The 24,000-nt window shown below is 44.8% G+C and overlaps 1 protein-coding gene across 11 annotated transcripts in view; it reads left to right on the top strand.

Annotated features, from left to right (window-relative positions):
- The first annotated feature begins 8,807 nt into the window (after window positions 1-8,807).
- Window positions 8,808-24,000, top strand: part of dtnba (dystrobrevin, beta a) — a 31,661-nt gene continuing 16,468 nt past the window's right edge. For 6 of the 11 annotated variants that reach the window (XR_013133119.1, XM_077016517.1, XM_077016516.1 and 3 more), the window contains exons 1-4: window positions 8,810-9,073; window positions 19,607-19,654; window positions 22,329-22,396; window positions 22,538-22,618. Coding sequence is in view for 10 of the 11 variants with exons in the window: in XM_077016517.1 (XP_076872632.1) it covers window positions 22,330-22,396; window positions 22,538-22,618 (148 nt within the window). In the remaining variant the exon portion in view is untranslated. Of the gene's footprint in view, window positions 9,074-19,606; window positions 19,655-22,256; window positions 22,397-22,537; window positions 22,619-24,000 lie in introns of all 11 variants that reach the window. The other 5 variants (XM_077016513.1, XM_077016512.1, XM_077016509.1 and 2 more) reach the window with 5 other exon arrangements.

The raw sequence follows: 24,000 nt of genomic DNA, 5'->3' as shown, positions 1-24,000 counted from the left end.
CTTTCAGGGCAGGACATCGCCGTGGAAACAGCGCTGACTGGAACACGCCACAATCAGGTGCACCGGGGAGCTCTGGGGGTCAGGTGGTAAACGCAGCGCACGACATGTTGCTGTAAACACACACGCCATGCCTGGCAAGCTCTGTGTGTGTGTGTGTGTGTGTGTGTGTGTGTGTGTGTGTGTGTGAGACAGAAAGAGATCTGATCTGGACAAGCCTAATAAAGATTTTCAATTAGATCTACCTGGAAAGATATCTTGTCTCTTCTGCCACAAATGAACCATCTGTGCCTTGGTCATCTAATGAAAGGCTTGGTCAGCTGCTGAAGGGTTGGAGTGCGTGCGTAAGCAGGGCCCACACTGACCCGTTTGATCCAGTTGGGCTCGGTGCTGCTCTGGAGCCCTGCAGGACTGGCCACCAATGCTCTCTGCATCCTACAAAACAGAGGGCTGCAGTTACAAGCCCCGCCCATGATGTATGCAAGCCCCACCCAGAGTCGATACAAGCCCGCCCATGATGTATGCAAGCCCCACCCAGAGTCGATACAAGCCCCGCCCATGGTTGATGAACGTGAGCCCTCTGTCCTGTTACCAACCATCCTGCTCCAATGGTTGTCATGGGGACAACAGGAGGGGGGTGTGAGGGATTAGAACCGTCACAGCATCGTCCTGCGTGTGTGTGACGGGACGGAGAGAAGGAGCAAGGAGAGAATCTTTACCCCGTTCAGTTACGCACGGTTCAGCTTTCTACCACCACCTTTACAGTAGCACACGATAGCATTAGGGCACTCAGAGAGAGAGAGAGAGAGAGAGAGAGAGAGAGAGAGGGAGGAAGAGCAGGAGAGAAGAGTGGGAGAGACAGATCGGAGGGGTGAGAGAGGGAGGGTGTCGGAGGGGCGGCCGACGCCACGCGGATGTTTCTGGAATTCTAAGAGAAGCAGGAAGAGACACTTTGGGAATGGGACCAGAAATCCGTCTCTGTTTCCATGACAACCCCCCTCCCCCCTGGCAGTTCCTTCTCCGGAAGCATTGGCGTTTTTGTTATGCGTTTATTTGTGTTCATTTCCGCCCACCTGCCCCCCTGTTTCACGTGGAAGATGCCTGCTGCAGTCGCCACTTTATCTTACTGTAGGTGAGACAGGTGTAAAAGATCCTTAAAGACAGAAATAGCCCTTTATAGATTATTATAGATTATTATAGATTATTATAGATTATTTATCCACAAGTACATCTCTATTCACTACTCAGCTCTGGGTTATGAGCTGGTAGATTTTCTTTGTATACAAACCACGCAAAATGTAAAAATCCTGAAAGCTATATTTATGGGTTTTCAAAGGGGAACATGACCACAAGAGTTTTAAACATTTCCAAATTGGGTGCAAGGTCTTTGGGAATTATATAACTAAATTTGTATAATTTATATATATATATATATATATATATATATATATATATATATATATATATATATATATATATATATATATATATATATATATAATGTTTAGGTAGAACTGTGCGCCTGAGCTAACATAGCTCACATCTTCCATGATACGCTCCCGTTATTCATGGCACCTGTGTATCTACAGTACCAGAGGAGGCGAAATTCTTATATCAATGCCGCCATCTGCTGGACAAGGAATGCGTTACAAACGCTCACAAACGACGCTTTGGGAATTCATCGAGTTGCCCAATGATTCTAATGATTGTGGGGTTTCGTCGCCTTCATGTCTGCGTTAAAAGCGGCGAATTGAAGGTCTGAATGTGCGTGTCATTCAGAGCAGATTATAAATTGTTACTAAGAATGAATATATTTTCTTTATTCATTTTAATTAGCTTTAAGATGCAGTTTTCATTGTTTAGCAACGTTTGGTCATGTCAGCAAAGTCAGTTACTGCCGAATTGTTTTTAAAGCTCTCTGATCTTCAATCACCGCCCGGTGGCAGTGGAGAAAGGTTCTGTTTATAATGACCAACTAGTTACCACTCCAAATAAGGCTTTGTGCAACGTCTGCACAGCATGGGTAATTTGGGAACATCTGAACACACACACTCTCTCTTTCACTTCCTGTGTGTGTGTGTGTGTGTGTGTGTGTGTGTGTGTGTGTGTGTGTGTGTGTGTGTGTGTGTGTGTGTGTGTGTGTGTGTGTGTGTGTGTGTGTTATTTGCTAGGATTTATCAAAGTATTTGCTGTTTATGTAAAACCACTAAATTTTAATTTATGTAAATTGACTTATAGCTGTTTCAGTTTGAGACTTAACAGAAGTATTATCATTGTGTGGAATGTGACGAATTTATCTGCATACACACACGCGCACACACACACACACACAGAGAGAGAGAGAGAGAGAGAGAGAGTGAGTTAAAAAAGAGTTAAATAGCATCTCAGAATCTCTAACAAACTGCTCCTGCAGCATGGAGTATTGGCCCTTGCAATGTAGCATGTGCTGATCTGCATACAACAGAGCATTACTGAATTACTATTGCATTACTACATTACTGCATTACTGCATTACTGCATCACTACATTACTGAATTATTACATTACTACATTACTGCATTATTGCATTACTACATTACTGCATTACTACATTACTGCATTACTGCATCACTACATTACTGAATTATTACATTACTACATTACTGCATTATTGCATTACTACATTACTGCATTACTACATTACTGAATTACTGCATCACTACATTACTGAATTATTACATTACTACATTACTGCATTATTGCATTACTACATTACTGCATTACGGCATCACTACATTACTGAATTACTACATTACTGCACCACTATATTACTGAATTACTACAATACTACATTACTGCACTACTGCATTACTACATTACTGCATTACTGCATCATTACTACATTACTGCATTAATACATTACTACATTACTACATTCCTGCATTACTGCATCACTACATTACTGAATTACTACATTACTACATTACTGCATCACTACATTACTACATTACTGTATCACTACATTACTGAATTACTACATTACTGCATTGCTACATTACTGCATTACTACATCACTACATTACTTCATTACTGCATCACTACATTACTACATTACTGTATCACTACATTACTGAATTATTACATTACTGCATTACTGCATTACTTCATTACTGCATCACTACATTACTGAATTACTACATTACTGCATCACTACATTACTACATTACTGCATCACTACATTACTGAATTACTGCATCACTACATTACTGAATTATTACATTACTGCATTACTGCATCACTACATTACTTCATTACTGCATCACTACATTACTACATTACTGCATCACTACATTACTGAATTACTGCATCACTACATTACTGAATTATTACATTACTGCATTACTGCATTACTTCATTACTGCATTACTGCATCACTACATTACTACATTACTGCATCACTACATTACTGCATTACTGCATCACTACATTACTGAATTACTACATTACTGAATTACTACATTACTACATTGCTGCATTACTGCATCACAACTTTACTGCATCACTACATTACTGAATTACTACAATACTACATTACAGCACTACTGCATTACTACATTACTGCATCGTTACTACATTACTGCATTAATACATTACTACATTACTACATTCCTGCATTACTGCATCACTACATTACTGAATTACTACATTACTACATTACTGCATCACTACATTACTGAATGACTACAATACTACATTACTGCACTACTGCATTACTACATTACTGCATTACTGCATCATTACTACATTACTGCATTAATACATTACTACATCACTACATTCCTGCATTACTGCATCACTACATTACTGAATTACTACATTACTGCATCACTACATTACTGTATCACTACATTACTGAATTACTACATTACTGCATTGCTACATTACTGCATTACTGCATCACTACATTACTTCATTACTGCATCACTACATTACTACATTACTGTATCACTACATTACTGAATTATTACATTACTGCCTTACTGCATCACTACATTACTGCATTACTACATTACTGAATTATTACATTACTGCATTACTTCATTACTGCATCACTACATTACTGAATTACTACATTACTGCATCACTACATTACTACATTACTGCATCACTACATTACTGAATTACTGCATCACTACATTACTGAATTATTACATTACTGCATTACTGCATCACTACATTACTTCATTACTGCATCACTACATTACTGTATCACTACTTTACTGAATTATTACATTACTACATTACTGCATCACTACATTACTGAATTACTGCATCACTACATTACTGAATTATTACATTACTGCATTACTGCATTACTTCATTACTGCATTACTGCATCACTACATTACTACATTACTGCATCACTACATTACTGCATTACTGCATCACTACATTACTGAATTACTACATTACTGAATTACTACATTACTACATTGCTGCATTACTGCATCACAACTTTACTGCATCACTACATTACTGAATTACTACAATACTACATTACTGCACTACTGCATTACTACATTACTGCATTACTGCATCATTACTACATTACTGCATTAATACATTACTACATCACTACATTCCTGCATTACTGCATCACTACATTACTGAATTACTACATTACTGCATCCCTACATTACTGAATTACTACAATACTACATTACTGCACTACTGCCTTACTACATTACTGCATTACTGCATCACTACATTACTTCATTACTGCATCACTACATTACTACATTACTGTATCACTACATTACTGAATTATTACATTACTGCATTACTTCATTACTGCATTACTGCATCACTACATTACTACATTACTGCATCACTACATTACTGCATTACTGCATCACTACATTACTGAATTACTACATTACTGAATTACTACATTACTACATTGCTGCATTACTGCATCACAACTTTACTGCATCACTACATTACTGAATTACTACAATACTACATTACTGCACTACTGCATTACTACATTACTGCATTACTGCATCATTACTACATTACTGCATTAATACATTACTACATCACTACATTCCTGCATTACTGCATCACTACATTACTGAATTACTACATTACTACATTACTGCATCACTACATTACTGAATTACTACAATACTACATTACTGCACTACTGCATTACTACATTACTGCATTACTGCATCATTACTACATTACTGCATTACTGCATCACTACATTACTGAATTACTACATTACTGCATTGCTACATTACTGCATTACTGCATCACTACATTACTTCATTACTGCATCACTACATTACTACATTACTGTATCACTACAATACTGAATTATTACATTACTGCCTTACTGCATCACTACTTTACTGCATTACTACATTACTGAATTATTACATTACTGCATTACTGCATTACTTCATTACTGCATCACTACATTACTGAATTACTACATTACTGCATCACTACATTACTACATTACTGCATCACTACATTACTGAATTACTGCATCACTACATTACTGAATTATTACATTACTGCATTACTGCATCACTACATTACTTCATTACTGCATCACTACATTACTACATTACTGTATCACTACTTTACTGAATTATTACATTACTACATTACTGCATCACTACATTACTTCATTACTGCATCACTACATTACTACATTACTGTATCACTACTTTACTGAATTATTACATTACTACATTACTGCATCACTACATTACTGAATTACTGCATCACTACATTACTGAATTATTACATTACTGCATTACTGCATTATTTCATTACTGCATTACTTCATTACTGCATTACTACATTACTGCATCACTACATTACTACATTACTGCATCACTACATTACTGCATTACTGCATCACTACATTACTGAATTACTACATTACTGAATTACTACATTACTACATTGCTGCATTACTGCATCACAACTTTACTGCATCACTACATTACTGAATTACTACATTACTACATTACTGCATCACTACATTACTACATTACTGTATCACTACATTACTACATTACTACATTACTGTATCACTACATTACTGAATTATTACATTACTGCATTACTGCATCACTACATTACTGCATTACTACATTACTTCATTACTGCATTACTACATTACTGAATTACTACATTACTGCATCACTACATTACTGCATCACTACATTACTGAATTACTACATTACTGAATTACTACATTACTGCATCACTACATTAATTCATTACTGAATTACTACATCACTACATTACTGAATTACTGCATCACTACATTACTGAATTACTACATTACTGAATTACTACATCACTACATTGCTGCATTACTGCATCACAACATTACTGAATTACTACATTACTGAATTACTACATTACTGCAAGACACGACATTACTGCATTACTGCATGTGTTGGGTAGAGGTGGGCGGTGGGGCATGTGTTGGGTATATGTGGGCAGTGGGGTGTGTTGGGTAGATGTGGGCGGTGATGCGTGTGTTGGGTAGAAGCGGGCATGTGTTGGGTAGAGGTGGGTGGTGGGGCATGTGTTGGGTAGAGGTGGGTGGTGGGGCATGTGATGGGTGGAGGTGGGTGTGTGTTGGTAGAGGTGGATGGTGGGGCGTGTGTTGGGTAGAGGAGGGCGTGTGTTGGTAGAGGTGGGCATGTGTTGGTAGAGGCAGGCATGTGTTGGGTAGAGGTGGGTGTGTGTTGAGTAGAGGTGGGTGGTGGGGCGTGGGTAGAGGTGGGCAGTGGGTGTGTGTTGGGTAGAGGTGGGCGTGTCTTGGTAGAAGTGAGTGGTGGGGTGTGAGTTGGTAGGTGGGTAGTGTGTTGGGTAGAGGTGGATGGTGGGGCGTGTGTTGGGTATAGGTGGATAGTGGGGCGTGTTTTGGGTAGAGGTGGGTGAGTGTTGGGTAGAGGTTGGTGGTGGGGTGTGAGTTGGGTATAGGTGGATAGTGGGGTGTGTGTTGGGTAGAGGTGGGCGTGTGTTGGGTAGAGGTTGGTGGTGGGGTGTGAGTTGGGTATAGGTGGATAGTGGGGCGTGAGTTGGGTAGAGGTGGGCGTGTGTTGGGTAGAGGTGGATAGTGGGGCGTGTGTTGGGTAGAGGTGGGTGGTGGGGCGTGTGTTGGGTATAGGTGGATAGTGGGGCGTGTGTTGGGTATAGGTGGATAGTGGGGCGTGTGTTGGGTAGAGGTGGGCGTGTGTTGGATAGAGGTTGGGGGTGTGAGTTGGGTATAGGTGGATAGTGGGGCGTGAGTTGGGTATAGGTGGATAGTGGGGCGTGTGTTGGGTAGAGGTGGGTGGTGGGGCGTGTGTTGGGTATAGGTGGATAGTGGGGCGTGTGTTGGGTATAGGTGGATAGTGGGGCGTGTGTTGGGTAGAGGTGGGCGTGTGTTGGGTAGAGGTGGGTGGTGGGGTGTGAGTTGGGTATAGGTGGGTAGTGGGGCGTGTGTTGGATAGAGGTTGGTGGTGGGGTGTGAGTTGGGTATAGGTGGATAGTGGGGCGTGTGTTGGGTAGAGGTGGGTGTGTGTTGGGTAGAGGTGGGTGTGTGTTGGGTAGAGGTGGGTGGTGGGACGTGGGTAGAGGTGGGCAGTGGGTGTGTGTTGGGTAGAGGTGGGTGTGTGTTGGGTAGAGGTGAACCCCAGGAGAGGGGGCATGTATGAGGTAAGGACTGTATGAACGTTCAACAGGTGGGAGACCCATGCTTCCAGGTGAATCTGAATTGTGTGTATGTATTATGTGCAGGGTCTGTGAGCCTATGCACCTGTCCTCTCGTGTGTTGGGTAGAGGTGGGTGGTGCACCTGTCCTCTCGTGTGTTGGGTAGAGGTGGGTGGTGCACCTGTCCTCTCGTGTGTTGGGTAGAGGTGGGCGTGTGTTGGGTAGAGCTGGGTGGTGCACCTGTCCTCTCGTGTGTTGGGTAGAGGTGGGCGTGTGTTGGGTAGAGGTGGGTGGTGCACCTGTCCTCTCGTGTGTTGGGTAGAGGTGGGTGGTGCACCTGTCCTCTCGTGTGTTGGGTAGAGGTGGGTGTGTGTTGGGTAGAGGCGGTGGGCGTGTGTTGGGTAGAGGTGGGCGTGTGTTGGGTAGAGGTGTCCAGCACTACCCGTGTCCACAATGCGAAGGGCGCAGGAGACCGATTTGGTCTTTTAGACATTTGTATGTTATACGACACTCGTTCCCCTCGAGCCTCACGCACTGGCTGTCCAACCAATCAAATCTCATGACCTGCTGTAATCAAAGATACAGCCTTGACTGTATTTGCTGTTGCGATAACAAATAAAAGCTATGCCTAAGCAGTGAGGCAGAGACACGCGCTGATGATTAGATTAGCCCATAACCCCCCCCCCCCCCGTCCGAAAAAGTTAAGGGCGTCGCTCCACTTCAACTTCACTCACTGGACATTTCTGGCCAGGAGAGGTATGCACTGTAACTTTTGACGAACGGGTGATGGCTCGTGTAATAAAAAAAGAGGAATGTTTTGCAATATAAAAAAATGAATAATACACATCATCCGCGTGCGAAGAGCTTAGTTTTTGTACTTCGCTCGCGGTAAATATGATCTTATTACATGATAAGACCGCAACGTCCCATTGAAATATTTGTAATAGCGGTGTGCAGTTACGGAGCTGGCGCGGGCGCTCAACTCACTGTAACACTTCTGGCAAAGCATGAGAGAGAGAGAGAGAGAGAGAGAGAGAGAGAGAGAGAGAGAGAGAGGGAGGGAGAGAGAGAGAGAGAGAGGGGGGGGGGAGGAGAGAGAGAGAGTGATGGTATTACTTCGCAAAGCGGGGCAGAGTCGCCGTGTTTCAGAGTGAGCATGACAAAGTGCAGGAGGGCCGTTTCCCCGTTATACCGGGGCTCGCGAGACTAGGACCGTCAGCGCGTACACCGGAGCCGCGAGCAGCCCGCCGTCGCTTTTGTCCTGAAAAGTTGGAGCTGCGCGGGTCCCGCCTGCGCTCGAGACGAACGGCGCCGCTCGGTCCCCGATGCTGGTGGCGGCCGAGCTCGTGCCTGCGGACGTTCGTTTGGGTGAGTCGCTCCACTTCCGCGTGCGTGAAGCGTGAAGCGCGCGCGGCTGTGAGCGGAGCGCCATGTTCAATCTGTGGCCGGTGTGGCGAATCATTTGGAGAATATTACGGTTCAGACAGAGTTAAAAGTGTTTTCGGGTTTTTTTTCTTCTTCCTCAATATGGCCGCGCTCAACAAGGCTGTAGCTCTCTCGTTTCCTCTTTAAAAGTGGTTTAGACGCTTCTGACTCCGTCTACTTCACGGGGCACTTCGCCCGCCGCGCTTCGTAGTTTGATAAGTTTGATGTGTTTACTACCACACGACGGCCACGTTTGGGTCTCTCTCTCTCTCTCTCTCACACACACACACACACACACAAACCGGAGTGCTGCTGCACGCAACGCGCTCCACCGACCGCCGTTCATTCATCGTCTGCTGTGTTGGCCATGGTGCAGAAATCAAACGTTAGTTTGATGTGTGTGCGGGAGCAGGGCTCCGTGTGAATCAGGTGGTTGATGATATGTGGGGGCCAAGACGTGATCATGGGACGTTTTTACGTAGCCGACTGTAAAATGTCGCTCTGTGTGAATTCTCGAATTAAAGACTCATGGACTGGTGCTTTGGACTTCACAATAAAGCCTTTTTGTGTCTGTGAAAGGAGGAATTTGTAAGATTGACAAGCACACAACACACAGGTTTCACACACTGTTGTGATATGCGAAGTGGTTAGTTGCTGTGTTGGAAATCATACCACATGTGGGAAACTCGTGCATTTTTGGTAAATTAGAACCTTAAAAATCTACCATCTTGTGCATTTGAGTATTGTGTGTATCTCTCTCTCTCTGGATGTACATGTATATGGTGTGTGTGTGTGTGTGTGTGTGTGTGTATTTGTGTCAGGTCCTCTGGGGCTTGTTTGGTCTTGAGTAAATGAGAGATGGATAAGATGCCTGATGTGGTTTTTGTCCATGTGATCCATAATACATACACACACACACACACACAAAGCACCAGACAGTGACACACACCTGCATGCAGTCAGTCACCCTAACCCAAGCATGTAGCCCCATTCTCCTCACACACACACACACACACACACACACACACACACACACACACACACACACACACACACACACACACACACACACACACACACACTTCAGCCCAGTTTTAACTTTGAGAATGTACGGAATGTGGTTCTCCCCGAGTGACCTTCAACCTACCTGGTACAAACACACACACACACACACACACACACACAGGCATGAAGTGACCGAATGGCCTCACCCAGAATTAGTACTTCATAAACTGTCATTTGACTCTGGCAGGACCCTAAAAGGTGTGTGTTTGAGTGGGCGAGTGTGTAAATGTGTGTGGGTTGGTGAGTGTGTGAATGTGTGTGTGTGTGTGTGTGTGTGTGTGTGTGTGTGTGTGTGTGTGTGTGTGTGTGTGTGAATGTGTGTGGGTTGGTGAGTGTGTGACTGTGTGTGGGTTGGTGAGTGTGTGTATGTGTGTGGGTTGGTGAGTGTGTGAATGTGTGTGGGTTGGTGTGTGTGAATGTATGTGGGTTGGTGAGTGTGTGAATGTGTGTGGGTTGGTGAGTGTGTGAATGTGTGTGGGTTGGTGAGTGTGTGTGTAACTGATATGCCAAGTGTCACATGGTGCCAATATGTGCACATTATTTATGTAAGGGTGATTGTTTGTTACTTTGATTGAGTTTTTAGAACAAATTTATTTTATCTTGTATTTATGATATATTTTGAGTGGTTGTGCCAATAATCAGAGATTAACAACAGCACCTCTCAGAGTGGAAACGCCTGTGATTGGTCAGCCTTCCCTGGCTGTATGACCACACTTGATGTGATGTGGTTGGCCAGTGGGACACACAGCTACACACCGCTACTGAACGCATGCACGCAAATTGCTGATTGACTTGTTTGCTGTTTTGCTGATTATCTGATTGGTCAGTTTTCATTCGTACACAGAACAGATTGCTTCCCTGGCTGTGTGGTTTGACCCCAAAGTGCTCTTTCCTGGTGGTTGTGAGTGTGTTTTTGTGAGTGTATGTGTGTGTGGGTGGTTAGGAGCACTTTGGTGTGACTCTGTGGCCTAATTGTTCAAAGTCAGCATGCCAGTAAAAAAGAAGAAAAATATCCCCCTGTCTCCCTTCTTGTCTGTGTGTGTGTGTCTCTCTGTACACCTGTCTCCAGCTCTGGGAGGGTGTGGAGTGTGTGTTTTCACAGTGTTTTGTTCTGTACTTGGTTTATGTTTTAATGTTTCTGTGTGTGTGTGCATGCATGAGAGAGGTCTTGCCTCTTTCAGCTTTAGTATATGCAGGTCTATGTACATTAGTGTGGCTGAATGAGAGTGTGTGTGTGTGTGTGTGTGTTCTGTTTCTGTCCCCTGTGGTCTTACTGCCTTACTTACTCCTGAGGCAAAGGGGAGCAAACAAATCTCATGTGTCTCACACACGTACACACAGATGCCTAACCTGCCTCAGGCACACACACACACACACACACACACACACACACACACACACACACACACACACACACACACACACACACACACACACACACACACACAACACAGGCACCGGCTCACAGACCCCTAACCTCCCGCAGTCTTAGAATCTGAGACATTAGTTTATATGGAGCAACTTACCCAGACTCACTGTCATCTGCTCCTTATAGCAACCAGCTCAGAAATAGCAGCAGTGGCTGGTTGGATTGGCAGGACAGAAGGCAGTGAGTGTCTCTGCCCCCTGGATGAGGAGCCTTACCAGCTGAACTGGGGTCAGTTCCTTCTGTCTCTTATTATTCTAATCTGAATATTATGAACAGGTGATGTGGTCTGATATCAGTATAACTGAGGTGGTGGTGGAGTGTTGAGTGTGAAATGAATGGGAGAGGGAAAGAGTGTGTGTGTGTTTGTGTGTGTGTGTGTGTGTGTGTGTGTGTGTGTGTGTGTGTGTGTGTGTGTGTGTGTGTGTGTGTGTGTGTGTGTGTGTGTGTGTGTGTGTGTGTGTTGGGTGTAGAATTAAAGGCAGTGGTGGTGGGGGGGTGGATTATAGGATTGTAAGAGGAAATGGGCCAGAACATATGGGCTGGATGGAGTGAGTGTGGAGAGGAAGAGATGAGGAGAAGATGTGAACAGGTCAGTTTTCCCAGCCTGAAACCTTTTGTTATGCTTCCCAGCTTCCCCAAGGGAGTTATGGGATTAACTTCCCAAAGCCAACATCACAGACAGAGAGAGAGAGATGGAGGGAGAGAGAGATGGAGAGAGAGAGAGAGACAGAGAGACAGAGAGAGAAAGACAGAGACGGTGAGAGAGAGAGGGTGAGTGATAAGTGAAGGAAGTCTAAAGAATAGAGACATTTTTTATCAACCAGTCCAAAACCTTTCAGAATTCCAAACAGTCTGCTGCTTTAGACACACACACACACACACACACACACACACACACACACACACACACACACACACACACACACACACACACACACACACACACACAATACAGTAATTCTAAGTAATTAGAGATTCACAGTTTTGGGTGTGTGCATAAGCTGTGTGTGTTTATTGATGTGCATGTTTATGTATCAGTGTGGGTTTGTAGGTGTATAGATGTGTGTGGTTTCATGCTTGTGCTTGTGGGTGTATGGGTGTGTGCACATGTGTGTATATATGTCTAATGATTTGTGTGTTTTGTTCGGGGGGGGGGCGTTGTTCACGTGTTTCTGCATGTATAACTGGTTGGTTATGTGTGACAGTGTGTGTGTGAGTGTGTGTGTGTATGTGTGTGTGTGTATGTGTGTGTTTGTGTGTGTGTGTGTGTGTGTGTGTGTGTGTGTGTGTTTGGTGTTGCTGTAGTGAACATGGTAATGTTGTCCCAACACACGCCTACATCTTCCCAAGGAGGGAGATGTGAGAGGAAGGAAAAAGACTGACACTGTCGGGGTCAGAGGTCAGAGCCAAGGTTGTGGTGGGATTCTGGCAAACCATGTGTCACATGTAGCCCAGACACCGTCACTGTGCCTACCCAGGGAAAATATTCAACAACCAGGAAAAAAGCATCAAAACCGAGGCTTCTCAGGAATAGCTTATCAAGACAGGAAAAACTCCGGGTTGGTTTATGAATGACCAGCCCAAGGTCTGGGTGTGAAAGAACTCCTAGTAAGAACGAACTCCCCCAGTTATCCCCCAGTACTGACAAGAATCTGCCTCACTGCTAAAACTGGACCACACACACACTCACACACATTCACTCTTAAATACTCACGCACACAAACTCTCTCTTACTTGAACACATGACTTCCCAGTGTTATTATGACCCGTGTTACCCTACAACAAGTCCAGCCGACGTGAGTCCTGCCAACGTGAGTCCCGTTAACCGTGTCACGCGACACTGGCTTGTACTGATGGAGCTGGCCGGCCGTTTCTGAAATCGTGATGTTTGGCCGTGGAAGAATAAAGTAGGTCACGTCCAGTGCTCACGCAGGCTCACGTGTGCTCAGACGTGAGCCTGCCTCTCCTGCTGTGGTGTCCTGGGGTGATTGTTGTGTAATTGCCACGCAGTTGGTAGATAGACTGTGATGTGAATAGGTTCAGCTGTTTCTGAGTTCATGAGGGGTAGGGTGGATACAGGATGGAGGTGGGGTGAAGGCAGGGTACGGGTGGGGGCAGGGTACGGGTGGGGGCAGGGTACGGGTGGAGGCAGGGTACGGGTGGGGGCAGGGTACGGGTGGAGGCAGGGTACGTGTGGGGGCAGGGTACGGGTGGGGGCAGGGTACGTGTGGAGGCAGGGTATGGTTGGGGGCAGGGTACGGGTGGAGTCAGTGCATGGGTGGGGCCTTCAGGCTGCTACAGGAATAGCAGGGATCAAACATTACACATTACCTCACATTAGCTGTCTGTCTCTCTTGCGGTCTCTCTGTCTCTTCCTTTCTTGTATTTAAAGGTAGTAATATGCTTACACAGAAGCGTGTGCTTGTATATCAGTGTTTGTATGGAGGTAATGTTCTGTTTGAGGTTGACTGCATTTGTGTGATGAGGTTAGTGTGTGTGTGTGTGTGTGTGTGTGTGTGTGTGTGTGTGTGTGTGTTTGTGTGCACGCGCAGTTAATCAAGTTACTGCTGCTCTGAGTGTTTTTTGTGATTTGATTATGCACCTGGACACTTGCAGCTGACATTAATAACAGAGGGTGCATCGTAAATGTCAGTGTGTTCCCTAAAGTGGGTCACTAATGTTTTTGACATATTTTGTGTGTACTATATTTAGCTGTGTAAATTTTGTAAGCTCTTACAGGATATTTGTATGCTGTAGGAGTCTGTGTATGTGTGTGTTTTGCGTGTTTGTATTGTGTGTGTGTAACGTTTCACGGGGCGGGAGATAGCAGGAGTGACGCAAATGCAATTAAGAAGGATTTAATAGAAAGACAGAGGTAAACCAAAGGACAAAACACAGAAGGCAAAAGGGTAGCTACACTAAACAAAGGAGAAGACACCACTAAACAGGTAAGCTATATACTGGGAATGTTAACGTATGAGGACATAACAACTAACAACTACATACATATACGGGGAGAACATACACAGGAGAAGCAATGACTACAGGGGCAACAAGGAAGAAGCGAACTACAGCATAAACAAACAATAAACAGGCAAAGAGATAACAAACACCAATGGCTACTAATGAAGGGGAAACACTACAGTGAAACACAAGCACACAACCTAAAGAGACATAACCCAACAAACAAGGACTAGGAGTGACACTTAGAGCAAGAACAAGAGTCAAGGCATGAACAAACAAGAAGACAGACAGAGAGAACCGAGGGACTCACGTACAGGGAATGACCGACAAGGGATTGAAACACTCGGGGTTCTTTATACACAGAGACAAGACGGTGAAACGAGACTCAGGTGTGTGGGTACTAACGATGAGGGCGTGACAGACAGACGGAGGAACGAATGGGAGCGGGGAGCTAGGCGGGACCAGGGAGGAGGGAGGGGCTGGACGTGACAGTGTGTATGTTTTTGTGTGTGTGTGATTATTGATCTGCTCTCTACAGAGATCATGGTGGCCGGGATCCCAGTCAGTAAGATGAAATCATCTTGTCCCTTCACACCACACGCCCGTGTGTAACGACTGTGACCCGGGAGCGTGATGGAGGCGGACACATTTACGAAGAGAAGCGAGATTTATTAAGGGCAAGCACAGCACCGTTGTGTTCAGGGCAGGTCAATTTACCAACATACGAAGAGGATGAGAAGAAAGACGCGGGACGATAATGAAAAATAGAAAGAGAAAGTGTAAACCAAATAAGGAAGTGAAGGAAGTAAACGCAACACGATACGTAACTGGGAACAAGAGAGCTGAGACAGATTAAAGCTGGCTGGGGATTCACAGGGTCGTAACAAAACAAGATAAGAACGATAACGACCGGGAACATAGTCTAGACAGGGCGAACAAACGGACAAAACGTGGACTAGACAAAGAATAGACTGGAAACAGAATACAGACAAACGACAATGACCAGCAGCGAAACGTAGCAGACACAGAGTATGTGAACACAGGCTGGACTTAACTGGACACAGGTGAAATCAACAAGGGGCGTGGAAACAAACACAATAGAGCACGTGGTGGACGAAAACACGGAAGTAAAACATAGACGCAAACATGATTGACAGGAAGGGGAGGAGCCATAGGGGTATGTGTGTGTGTGTGTGTGTGTGTGTGTGTGAGAGAGAGAGAGAGAGTCACTCATGTTATCTCTCCTGTAGTGCAGTTTGCTGACTTCAGTGTTATTTATGTATTTTGTAAAGACGATGTGTTTGACATATTGCCTTGTGCTCATCAGTGGATTCTTCTTACTGTTTGTAATAATATGGTATTAACATGATAATTATATAAATAATACATAAAATATATACTTTTGTACTATTGGATACTGGCATAAAATACTTTTCCGCGGCTGATAAGGTGAAATATACACATATTTATAGTTTTGTGTATATTAAGTTTATAGAGTTATTTTAAATTTCAGAACTATCTTCAGAATTATTTTAAAATGAACAATAGCAGTAAATAAGTGGTCAGGGTCTATAGCGCTGTGCCTGTCTCTGCTGAACTTGTGGTTTGGGTGAAGTGTGTGCTGAAGCACTTCCTAGCGATCCTCGTGTAAAGCTGTGGTTTTAAGCCCTCTTTGCTTTTCTTCACTGCACTCTGTGGAATGACGGTACTTTCAAGCATCTAGTCAGGTTAATGATGTAAAAAGCTTTGTTTTTCTCCCACTAGGGATGTTGGTTTTCTGAGTCATACATGATAAAAACGCTCTCAGGATCAGCCATGTTGAAGTAATGTCGGGCAAACGCAGGTCACGTATTTGAGCCGAAAACCATCCCTTTTCGATCTGATTTATTATATTTATTATAGAGCTGGGCGATATGGCCCTCCAAAAAAATCTTCGATTAATTTTTTTTAAATCCGATTTTCGATTTTAATAGATTTATTTCCTCTACTAAAAAACTACAGATGATAAAGGAATGGTTAAAAAAAGTTTTAATTTATTTTTCACTTAAATTTCCCCTTTGGGGTTAAAGTGCAACCAGAAACAAGCAAAAAACATTTGTAAACAAGTGAGAACATTCAGTAACTTTTAGAAGGCTTTCTCCAACATAGTTTAAGCACTGACACAATGCAACCTCAAACTTAAAATAAATAAATAAAACACACCCTCAAAAAATAAATAGATATAAATAATTTGGTGCCCTTTTTAATAAAATGGAAAACAAATACAATTTAACAATTGTTGCATGTTGCGTACTGACAGACACGCTGTCTACATTCTGAATAAGAACAGGACTGCCCTCACTTTAGCCTAAATTCCAGCACTTTTCAAACCTAAAACACAATGCAGGCCCGTAGCCAGCATTGTGATGGGGGGGATCTTTTTCCCCCAAAAGTGGGCTTCATTTGCCTCTCTACTCCAGTGCCCCCTAAATACACGAGCGCACTTCAAACCTTTTAATTTACACATATTTTTATTCATTATAAGCATGGTTGCCAACTTTTCAAAATCACTAGGAGTGAGATTTGATGCGGGGGGGGGGGGGGGGGGTGTTATGTCTTATATGTTTCCTCTATGTTGCGTCTAAAGCGATCGATCGCCAGTAGTTGGCGCCAGAGCGAACTAGTAACTCATTGAATCATAGATGTAGATCGGAGATAAATAAACTAGATTTTTTCAGCGTGAGAAATCGGATGTATGGCGTGTGAAGACAGTCAAATGCGAGTGTCTCACGCTCATTGCGTGAGAGTTGGCAACACTGTTATAAGTTTGTTGTGAGTCTGTTGTTGCTGTCCTTATTTGTTTGTCTGTATATCCACCGGAGACTAACAATTCATTCGTTGAATAGCCTATCTATCTTGAGGGGGCATGTGTGTTCGGGGGGGGGGGGGGGGGGGGGGGGGGGATCGAACGAACCCTCCGATCCCCCCTGGCTACGGGCCTGCAATGTAACATTAAAATTCGTCAGGTAAATGTTCCTTCCACTGTTTTTGAGGGGTGTTTCTTTATACTACCACAGTTTATACTTTATACTACCATAGTTGCCAAGTTCGCGTTTTCACGCCAAATTGGGCTTGTTTGTAAATCCAGCCGCGGGTAAAAATTCTGGGGTCGCGAGGTGCGGTTTTTTTGGGCTACTTTTGAGTTGGGCTACCGTGGGAGTTACAAGTCAACACTAAGAATGGATCGCGATATAATACTTAATTTGTCTCCATTTTACACCCCCCCCCCCCCCCGTCGACAACTTTGGTCTTTGGGCTAGTTTAGGCTGCTGAAGGGCGGGTTTTACACTGACTTTGTGCGGGATATTTTTGTAGGACCTGGCAACCCTGCCTCCACCGAGGTGTGCGGAGCCGCGCGCTACGGTCACTCGCGAAAGTTTAATCCATTGAAGCGGGTTCGGTAACCGAGGCAGAAACTGCTTAATCCAAAATATCCTGCGGAGGGAAACTTTATTCACAACGCAACTGAACAAATAGTACTCTTCGCTCTCTCCCTCTATCGGTTTCAAACACACCTTACAGAGGACTTGTTTGGTCTACGTCTGACGCCGGAAAACCGAACCAACTCCATATCACGGAGCTAGTTGCTCTTTTCTTGGGCACAAGCTCCGCCGTCAAGTTTGTGTGTGTTTGTGTGTGTGTGTGTTGAGGGTGGATGGGTGGGAGGTGCTAAACTCACTGAACTACGGGAGCCCACAGTGCAGCGTCGGTGGTGAAAATTAAAACTCAGAAAATCGATTTTCTTAAAAACACATCGTCCTTAACTATAAATTCGAATTAATAGATAATATCGATTAATCGCCCAGCTCTAATTTATTATAAGGGTAATAAATCACGAGTTTCTCTAGGGAAAGTGTGGCCAACCTGTATATGTCACTGTATATGGTGATGGGCGTAGTGTATATCAAACTTATACATGTCCCATGTAGGGCAGAGCCCTAACCAATAAAACTTAAAGGATGCACCACAAAGGACCAATACGCCCTACGGCAGGTGCTATTTTATAAAAAAATTACCTCATACTTGAAGACAACGGTAAACCCAACGGGGTATGTACATTCTCAGAAAATGTGTTTGGTTGTTTTCACTGTTTAGATGAGGATGTCTAAATGTCAGTTGTTCTCGCAGCTGCGCCGGGGTTGTTAACCCCGTGTGGTTGCAATAAAGTTTCTTATATTCGCTTTTAATTTTCCAGCGTACAAGTGTTGTTGGTTCACTGGTTGTTGGTGTGCCGTCGCCATGGCGCTCCTATTTCCCCCAGTGTAGTTGTGTTGTTGGCGCTCCGCTCCCACCGAGCTCACCGCTGGTTTCCGCCTTGTGGGTAGTGACAGGAACTGAACTGTGTCAACAACAGCGAGAGAAGACTATACAGGAGCATGATAAGAAAACTAGTATGCTAGCTGTCAAGCTAGCAAGAGCCATTGATTCTTATTTTTTTAACACTTTAATTGGTAAATATGTTAAAAAGGGATGTGAATATGTTTTTAATGAACTGTACTAAAGGAAGGAAAAGGAAGATTTTTTTCTTTTTTTCTAATAAGAAGGTTTTTTTTATTGATTTGATTGTCACACCACTGTTGCTTGTTGATATGCCAAGAAAAGCATACTGTGACAAAACTGTATCGCAATAGTTAAATGTGCCATCAAATCGACGACACCTACTTATGGTTGCACAAGACGATTTTCAGTCAACAAGACTTGTGCCCCGAGGCAGCCAGCAGGGTTGTCACCTGCGCTAACTTGCGGGTTACACTCAAAATTGTTGGTTGCAGGGTGTGTTTGAGAGAGTGGGTGTGGGGGTGTGGGCGTAGGTGTGTGTGTAGGTGTGTTTGAGAGTGTGTATGTGGGTGTGGGCGTAGGTGTGTGTGTAGGTGTGTTTGAGAGTGTGTATGTGGGTGTGGGCGTAGGTGTGGGTGTAGGTGTGTTTGAGAGTGTGTATGTGGGCGTAGGTGTGTGATGCGCTCTCTCATGCTTTTCAGACATCGCCTCGTCCCCTTTGCACTAGTTCATCACCAGTAACTAAGCAGGTAAGAAATCGGCATGTTTACAGTGTTTATATGGTGTGTGTGTGTGTGACTGTGTGTGTGTGTGTGTATGTATGTGTGTGTGTGTGTGTGTGTGTGTGTGTGTGTGTGTGTGTGTGTGTGTGTGTGTGTGTGTGTGTGTGTGTGTGTGTGTCTGTGTGTGTGTGTGTGTGTGTGTGTGTGTGTGTGTGTGTGTGAACGGCCCCCAGTGTGGATGTTTGGGCTGTTTTTGTATTCTTTATTTTCTGCTAGTTTGTTTTGTGTGTCAGCTGTGCTCACACAGGGGCCATTAACAGTTGGAGTGGGCTGTGTGTTTTGGCTGAATTTTCTTTGGCAGCTTATCACTCTGTGTGTGTGTGTGTGTGTGTGTGTGTGTGTTCATGACACCAGAACATTTAATGTTCTTTCCCCCAGTGTTGAACTTTCTATCCTTTTGTAGGCAAATAATTTTACGGCCTCTAAATGATTAGCCCAGTCATCTTAATACCACACACACACACACACACCATTTTCTCTTCTCCTCATCCAGCACCAGACGTTAAAGCTCCAGTGGGTTCTGACCTCCACCTAACCTCATCCACCTTTACACCACCTGCTCCACCCCCTACACTCAAACTCATCAGGGTCCCACCTTAATATTAGTAGGAGCGCGACCTGCGACCTGTGCCTGTGGTGTCGAGCCGTGGTCCTCTGTCTGTCGTGCGTGATGGCCATGCGAGTTGCTATGGCAGCGCAGTGTTTACCCTCAGGTTGACCTGGCACGCGGCCGCGCTGGTGGTAGCTAACGCCGCACAGCTAATAGACGCTAATGGCAAGAAAGAGGGGGTTGCTGGTTGCCATTGGTTACTGTCTGCTGGAGTGTTTTAGCAGTGTGGTGCTGGCTCAGTCCATGTGTGTGTGTGTGTGTGTGTGTGTGTGTGTGTGTGTGTGTGTGTTGACTGAGAGATGTTGGCAGAGAGGTTTCATTAATTGTGTGTGTGTGTGTGTTTGGAATGTGGCAGTAAATATGTCTTTGCAGGAACACGTGACTTCTCCCCTTATTGTGTGTGTCGTGTGAGAGTTGGTGGGTTGACGGGGTCAATATATCAATGAGTGGAGTGTGTGTGTGTGTGTGTGTGTGTGTGTGTGTGAGTGTGTGTGTGTGTGTGTGTGTGTGTGTTTAGAATGTTAGTAAAATGGCTGTCTCAATTTATTATGTAAGTTATTAGGTAAACCTCTTGGGGAAACTCTTAAATCCTCTAAGGGTGTGTGTGTATGTGTATGTGTGTGTGTGTGTGTGTGTGTGTGTGTGTGTGTGTGTGTGTGTGTGTGAGAGAGAGAGAGAGAGAGATGGGGTGGTTATTTTACTGGCGGAAAAGAGGGAAGCAGGAGATTAATCACAGTGCTAATGGCCTGGGACTGTCACACAGGACAGGGACTGTCATACAGGACAGGGACTGTCACACGGGACAGGGACTGTCACACAGGACAGGGACTGTCACATGGGACAGGGACTGTAACACGGGACAGGGACTGTAACACGGGACAGGGACTGTCATACAGGACAGGGACTGTCACACGGGACAGGGACTGTCACACGGGACAGGGACTGTAACACGGGACAGGGACTGTCACACAGGACAGGGACTGTCATACAGGACAGGGACTGTCACACGGGACAGGGACTGTCACACGGGACAGGGACTGTCATACAGGACAGGGACTGTCACACGGGACAGGGACTGTCACACAGGACAGGGACTGTCACACGGGACAGGGACTGTAACACGGGACAGGGACTGTCACACAGGACAGGGACTGTAACACGGGACAGGGACTGTAACACGGGACAGGGACTGTCACACAGGACAGGGACTGTAACACGGGACAGGGACTGTAACACGGGACAGGGACTGTCATACAGGACAGGGACTGTAACACGGGACAGGGACTGTCACACGGGACAGGGACTGTAACACGGGACATGGACTGTCACACGGGACAGGGACTGTCACACGGGACAGCGACTGTAACACGGGACAGGGACTGTCACACGGGACAGGGACTGAAACACGGGACAGCGACTGTAACATGAGACAGGGACTGAAACACGGGACAGGGACTGTAACACGGGACAGCGTCTGTAACACAGGACATGGACTGTCACACGGGACCGGAACTGTCACTCAGGACAGTGAATGCCACACAGCCGTCTGGTGATTACTGCACTCAGCCTTGCCCACCAGGCCCTGACACCAGCCTTAATCATTAACAGCAAGAATTACACAACTCATAAATGTAATACGAATCTACTGCTCTGCTCAGTCTTCTGTGTGTGTGTGTGTGTGTGTGTGTGTGTGTGTGTGTGTGTGTGTGTATATTTGCATGTGTGCGGCCAGATCTATTTAATACTCAGTAATACGAATCTACTGCTCTGCTCAGTCTTCTGTGTGTGTGTGTGTGTGTGTGTGTGTGTGTGTGTGTGTGTGTGTGTGTGCGTGTGTGTGTATATTTGCATGTGTGCGGCCAGATCTATTTAATACTCAGGAAAGTACATTTAGAACTCCGCTAAGGACAAATATAGTCTGTAAATGTGATTTCGATCTGTTCTGCATTTGCTGTGGAGTCTCAGAATCTGAACTGATCTCCAGTTGTTTGCTTGTGCGCCGCGTTACACCCCCATCCCTCCCCTCCACAGGATGATTGAAGACGGGGGGAGGAGGGGGAGGACCATGGCTGAGAAGAGGCAGATCTTCGTGGAGATGCGTGAGTGCTGCCATTCGGCCTCTTTAGCCCTTCTGTGAAAGCACCCTATCTGACATGGTGCCAGCATTGCATGCTGGGTATTGAAGTTTTCAATTGTGTACAAGAGTTGGGCGCTAACCTTTTTTGGTTGTGGCGTTTCAGGGAGTCAAAATTTTGACACGATCCGACTTTCTACATATCGCACAGCCTGCAAACTCCAGTTCGTCCAGAAGAAATGTAACTGTGAGTACAACCAAAACAGTACAGTGAAGCTACATGAAAACACAGTCCCATAAATACAGATACAGACAAAACACGGTCCTATAAATACAGATACAGACAAAACACACTCCTATAAATACAGACAAAACACGGTCTTATAAATGCAGACAAAACACAAGAAGCTTTATAACAGCAGAAAGTGCAAAAGCATTATAACACCCCCAAAATACTGCAGCATTATAAGAGCAACAATAATTACAGTCAAAACACTATAGCAAAAACACTACAGCTATTGCTAAATTAGTTCCCCAGATGAATATAACAGAAAAGTACAGTGTAGTAAGTCCAATAAACGTGCGACAGACTTCAACGCGGTGGTGCTAAACACTGTTCTATAGTGCCAAAAACTCTGACCTACAGGCAGGTCTGTTTGTAACCTGTGTTGACATGTTTGTGGGCGGAGCTTAACTGGTGACATGGCGGTGTCAGATCTTGGAATAGAGGAACATGGATCACCCAGGCACCTTCTCCAGCTGTTTTAATGATTTTCCAGGAGACTCTGGTTGTCGCGCCCATGGTCACCAACCAGTCGACGGATGTGAAACGTATCAGTAATATGAGGTTGGCAGCCAGTGTCATGCACTAATAATCTGACCTTTAGTAACTGGGAGAACGTTCCTGATCTGTAGACTCCTAATTGTCAGGACAATGTGTCAAAGGTCAAACTAAACGTCCAAAGTAAGTGGTCCAAATATCTTTGTATACCTTCTGGAAAATCCCAGCGTCTAAACGAAAGCAAAATGCCAGGCGTACGTCTTCATGCAGTTTTGTACTTTGTGGTCAGCTCCAGGACCTTGAAGAGTGAGACGTGTTGGATGGTCTGTGTGTTATGGAGTGCAGTCCTGCCTCGCCAGCAACAAGGACATAAAACACGGCTGATAAACGAATCCTAGACACTGCGGTGTACTGTATCTGTACGGCCGGGTTACTGTTAATGTATGTAACCATGTAGCCAAATAACGATGTAAACCCCAGATCTACTGCTGCTATACTGCCGTATAAAACGTGTCTCTAATTGGTGAAAGAATGATGCAGGGCTGCAGACCGCTGCTGTTTCTCCTGTGGTTAGGTCCTACACACGCACTGCACACATCTGCCATGATGTCACCACAACGTCCTCTCCAGATCGCTCCGTTAAGGCGGTCAGAAACATTACGGTGTCGCGTTCCCACACAGGGGCCAGAACGCGTCACGAGCGACCTGCAGGTGCAGCGGAGGGTTCGTAAGGGAGCAAACGCGAGCGTTAGACGCGAGTGCGCTCACGTGAAACCCGCCAAACACGATGCGTCGGTCACAGTGGGGTTTTCCAAGCAGAACGTTGAGGCCTGCTGCTCCATGTGACA

This window comes from Brachyhypopomus gauderio, chromosome 9 (assembly GCF_052324685.1).
Source record: "Brachyhypopomus gauderio isolate BG-103 chromosome 9, BGAUD_0.2, whole genome shotgun sequence".
NCBI classification, from domain to species: Eukaryota; Metazoa; Chordata; class Actinopteri; order Gymnotiformes; family Hypopomidae; genus Brachyhypopomus; species Brachyhypopomus gauderio.
The sequence above is the reverse complement of the archived record's forward strand: the minus strand, read 5'-3'. Positions and strand labels throughout refer to the sequence as shown.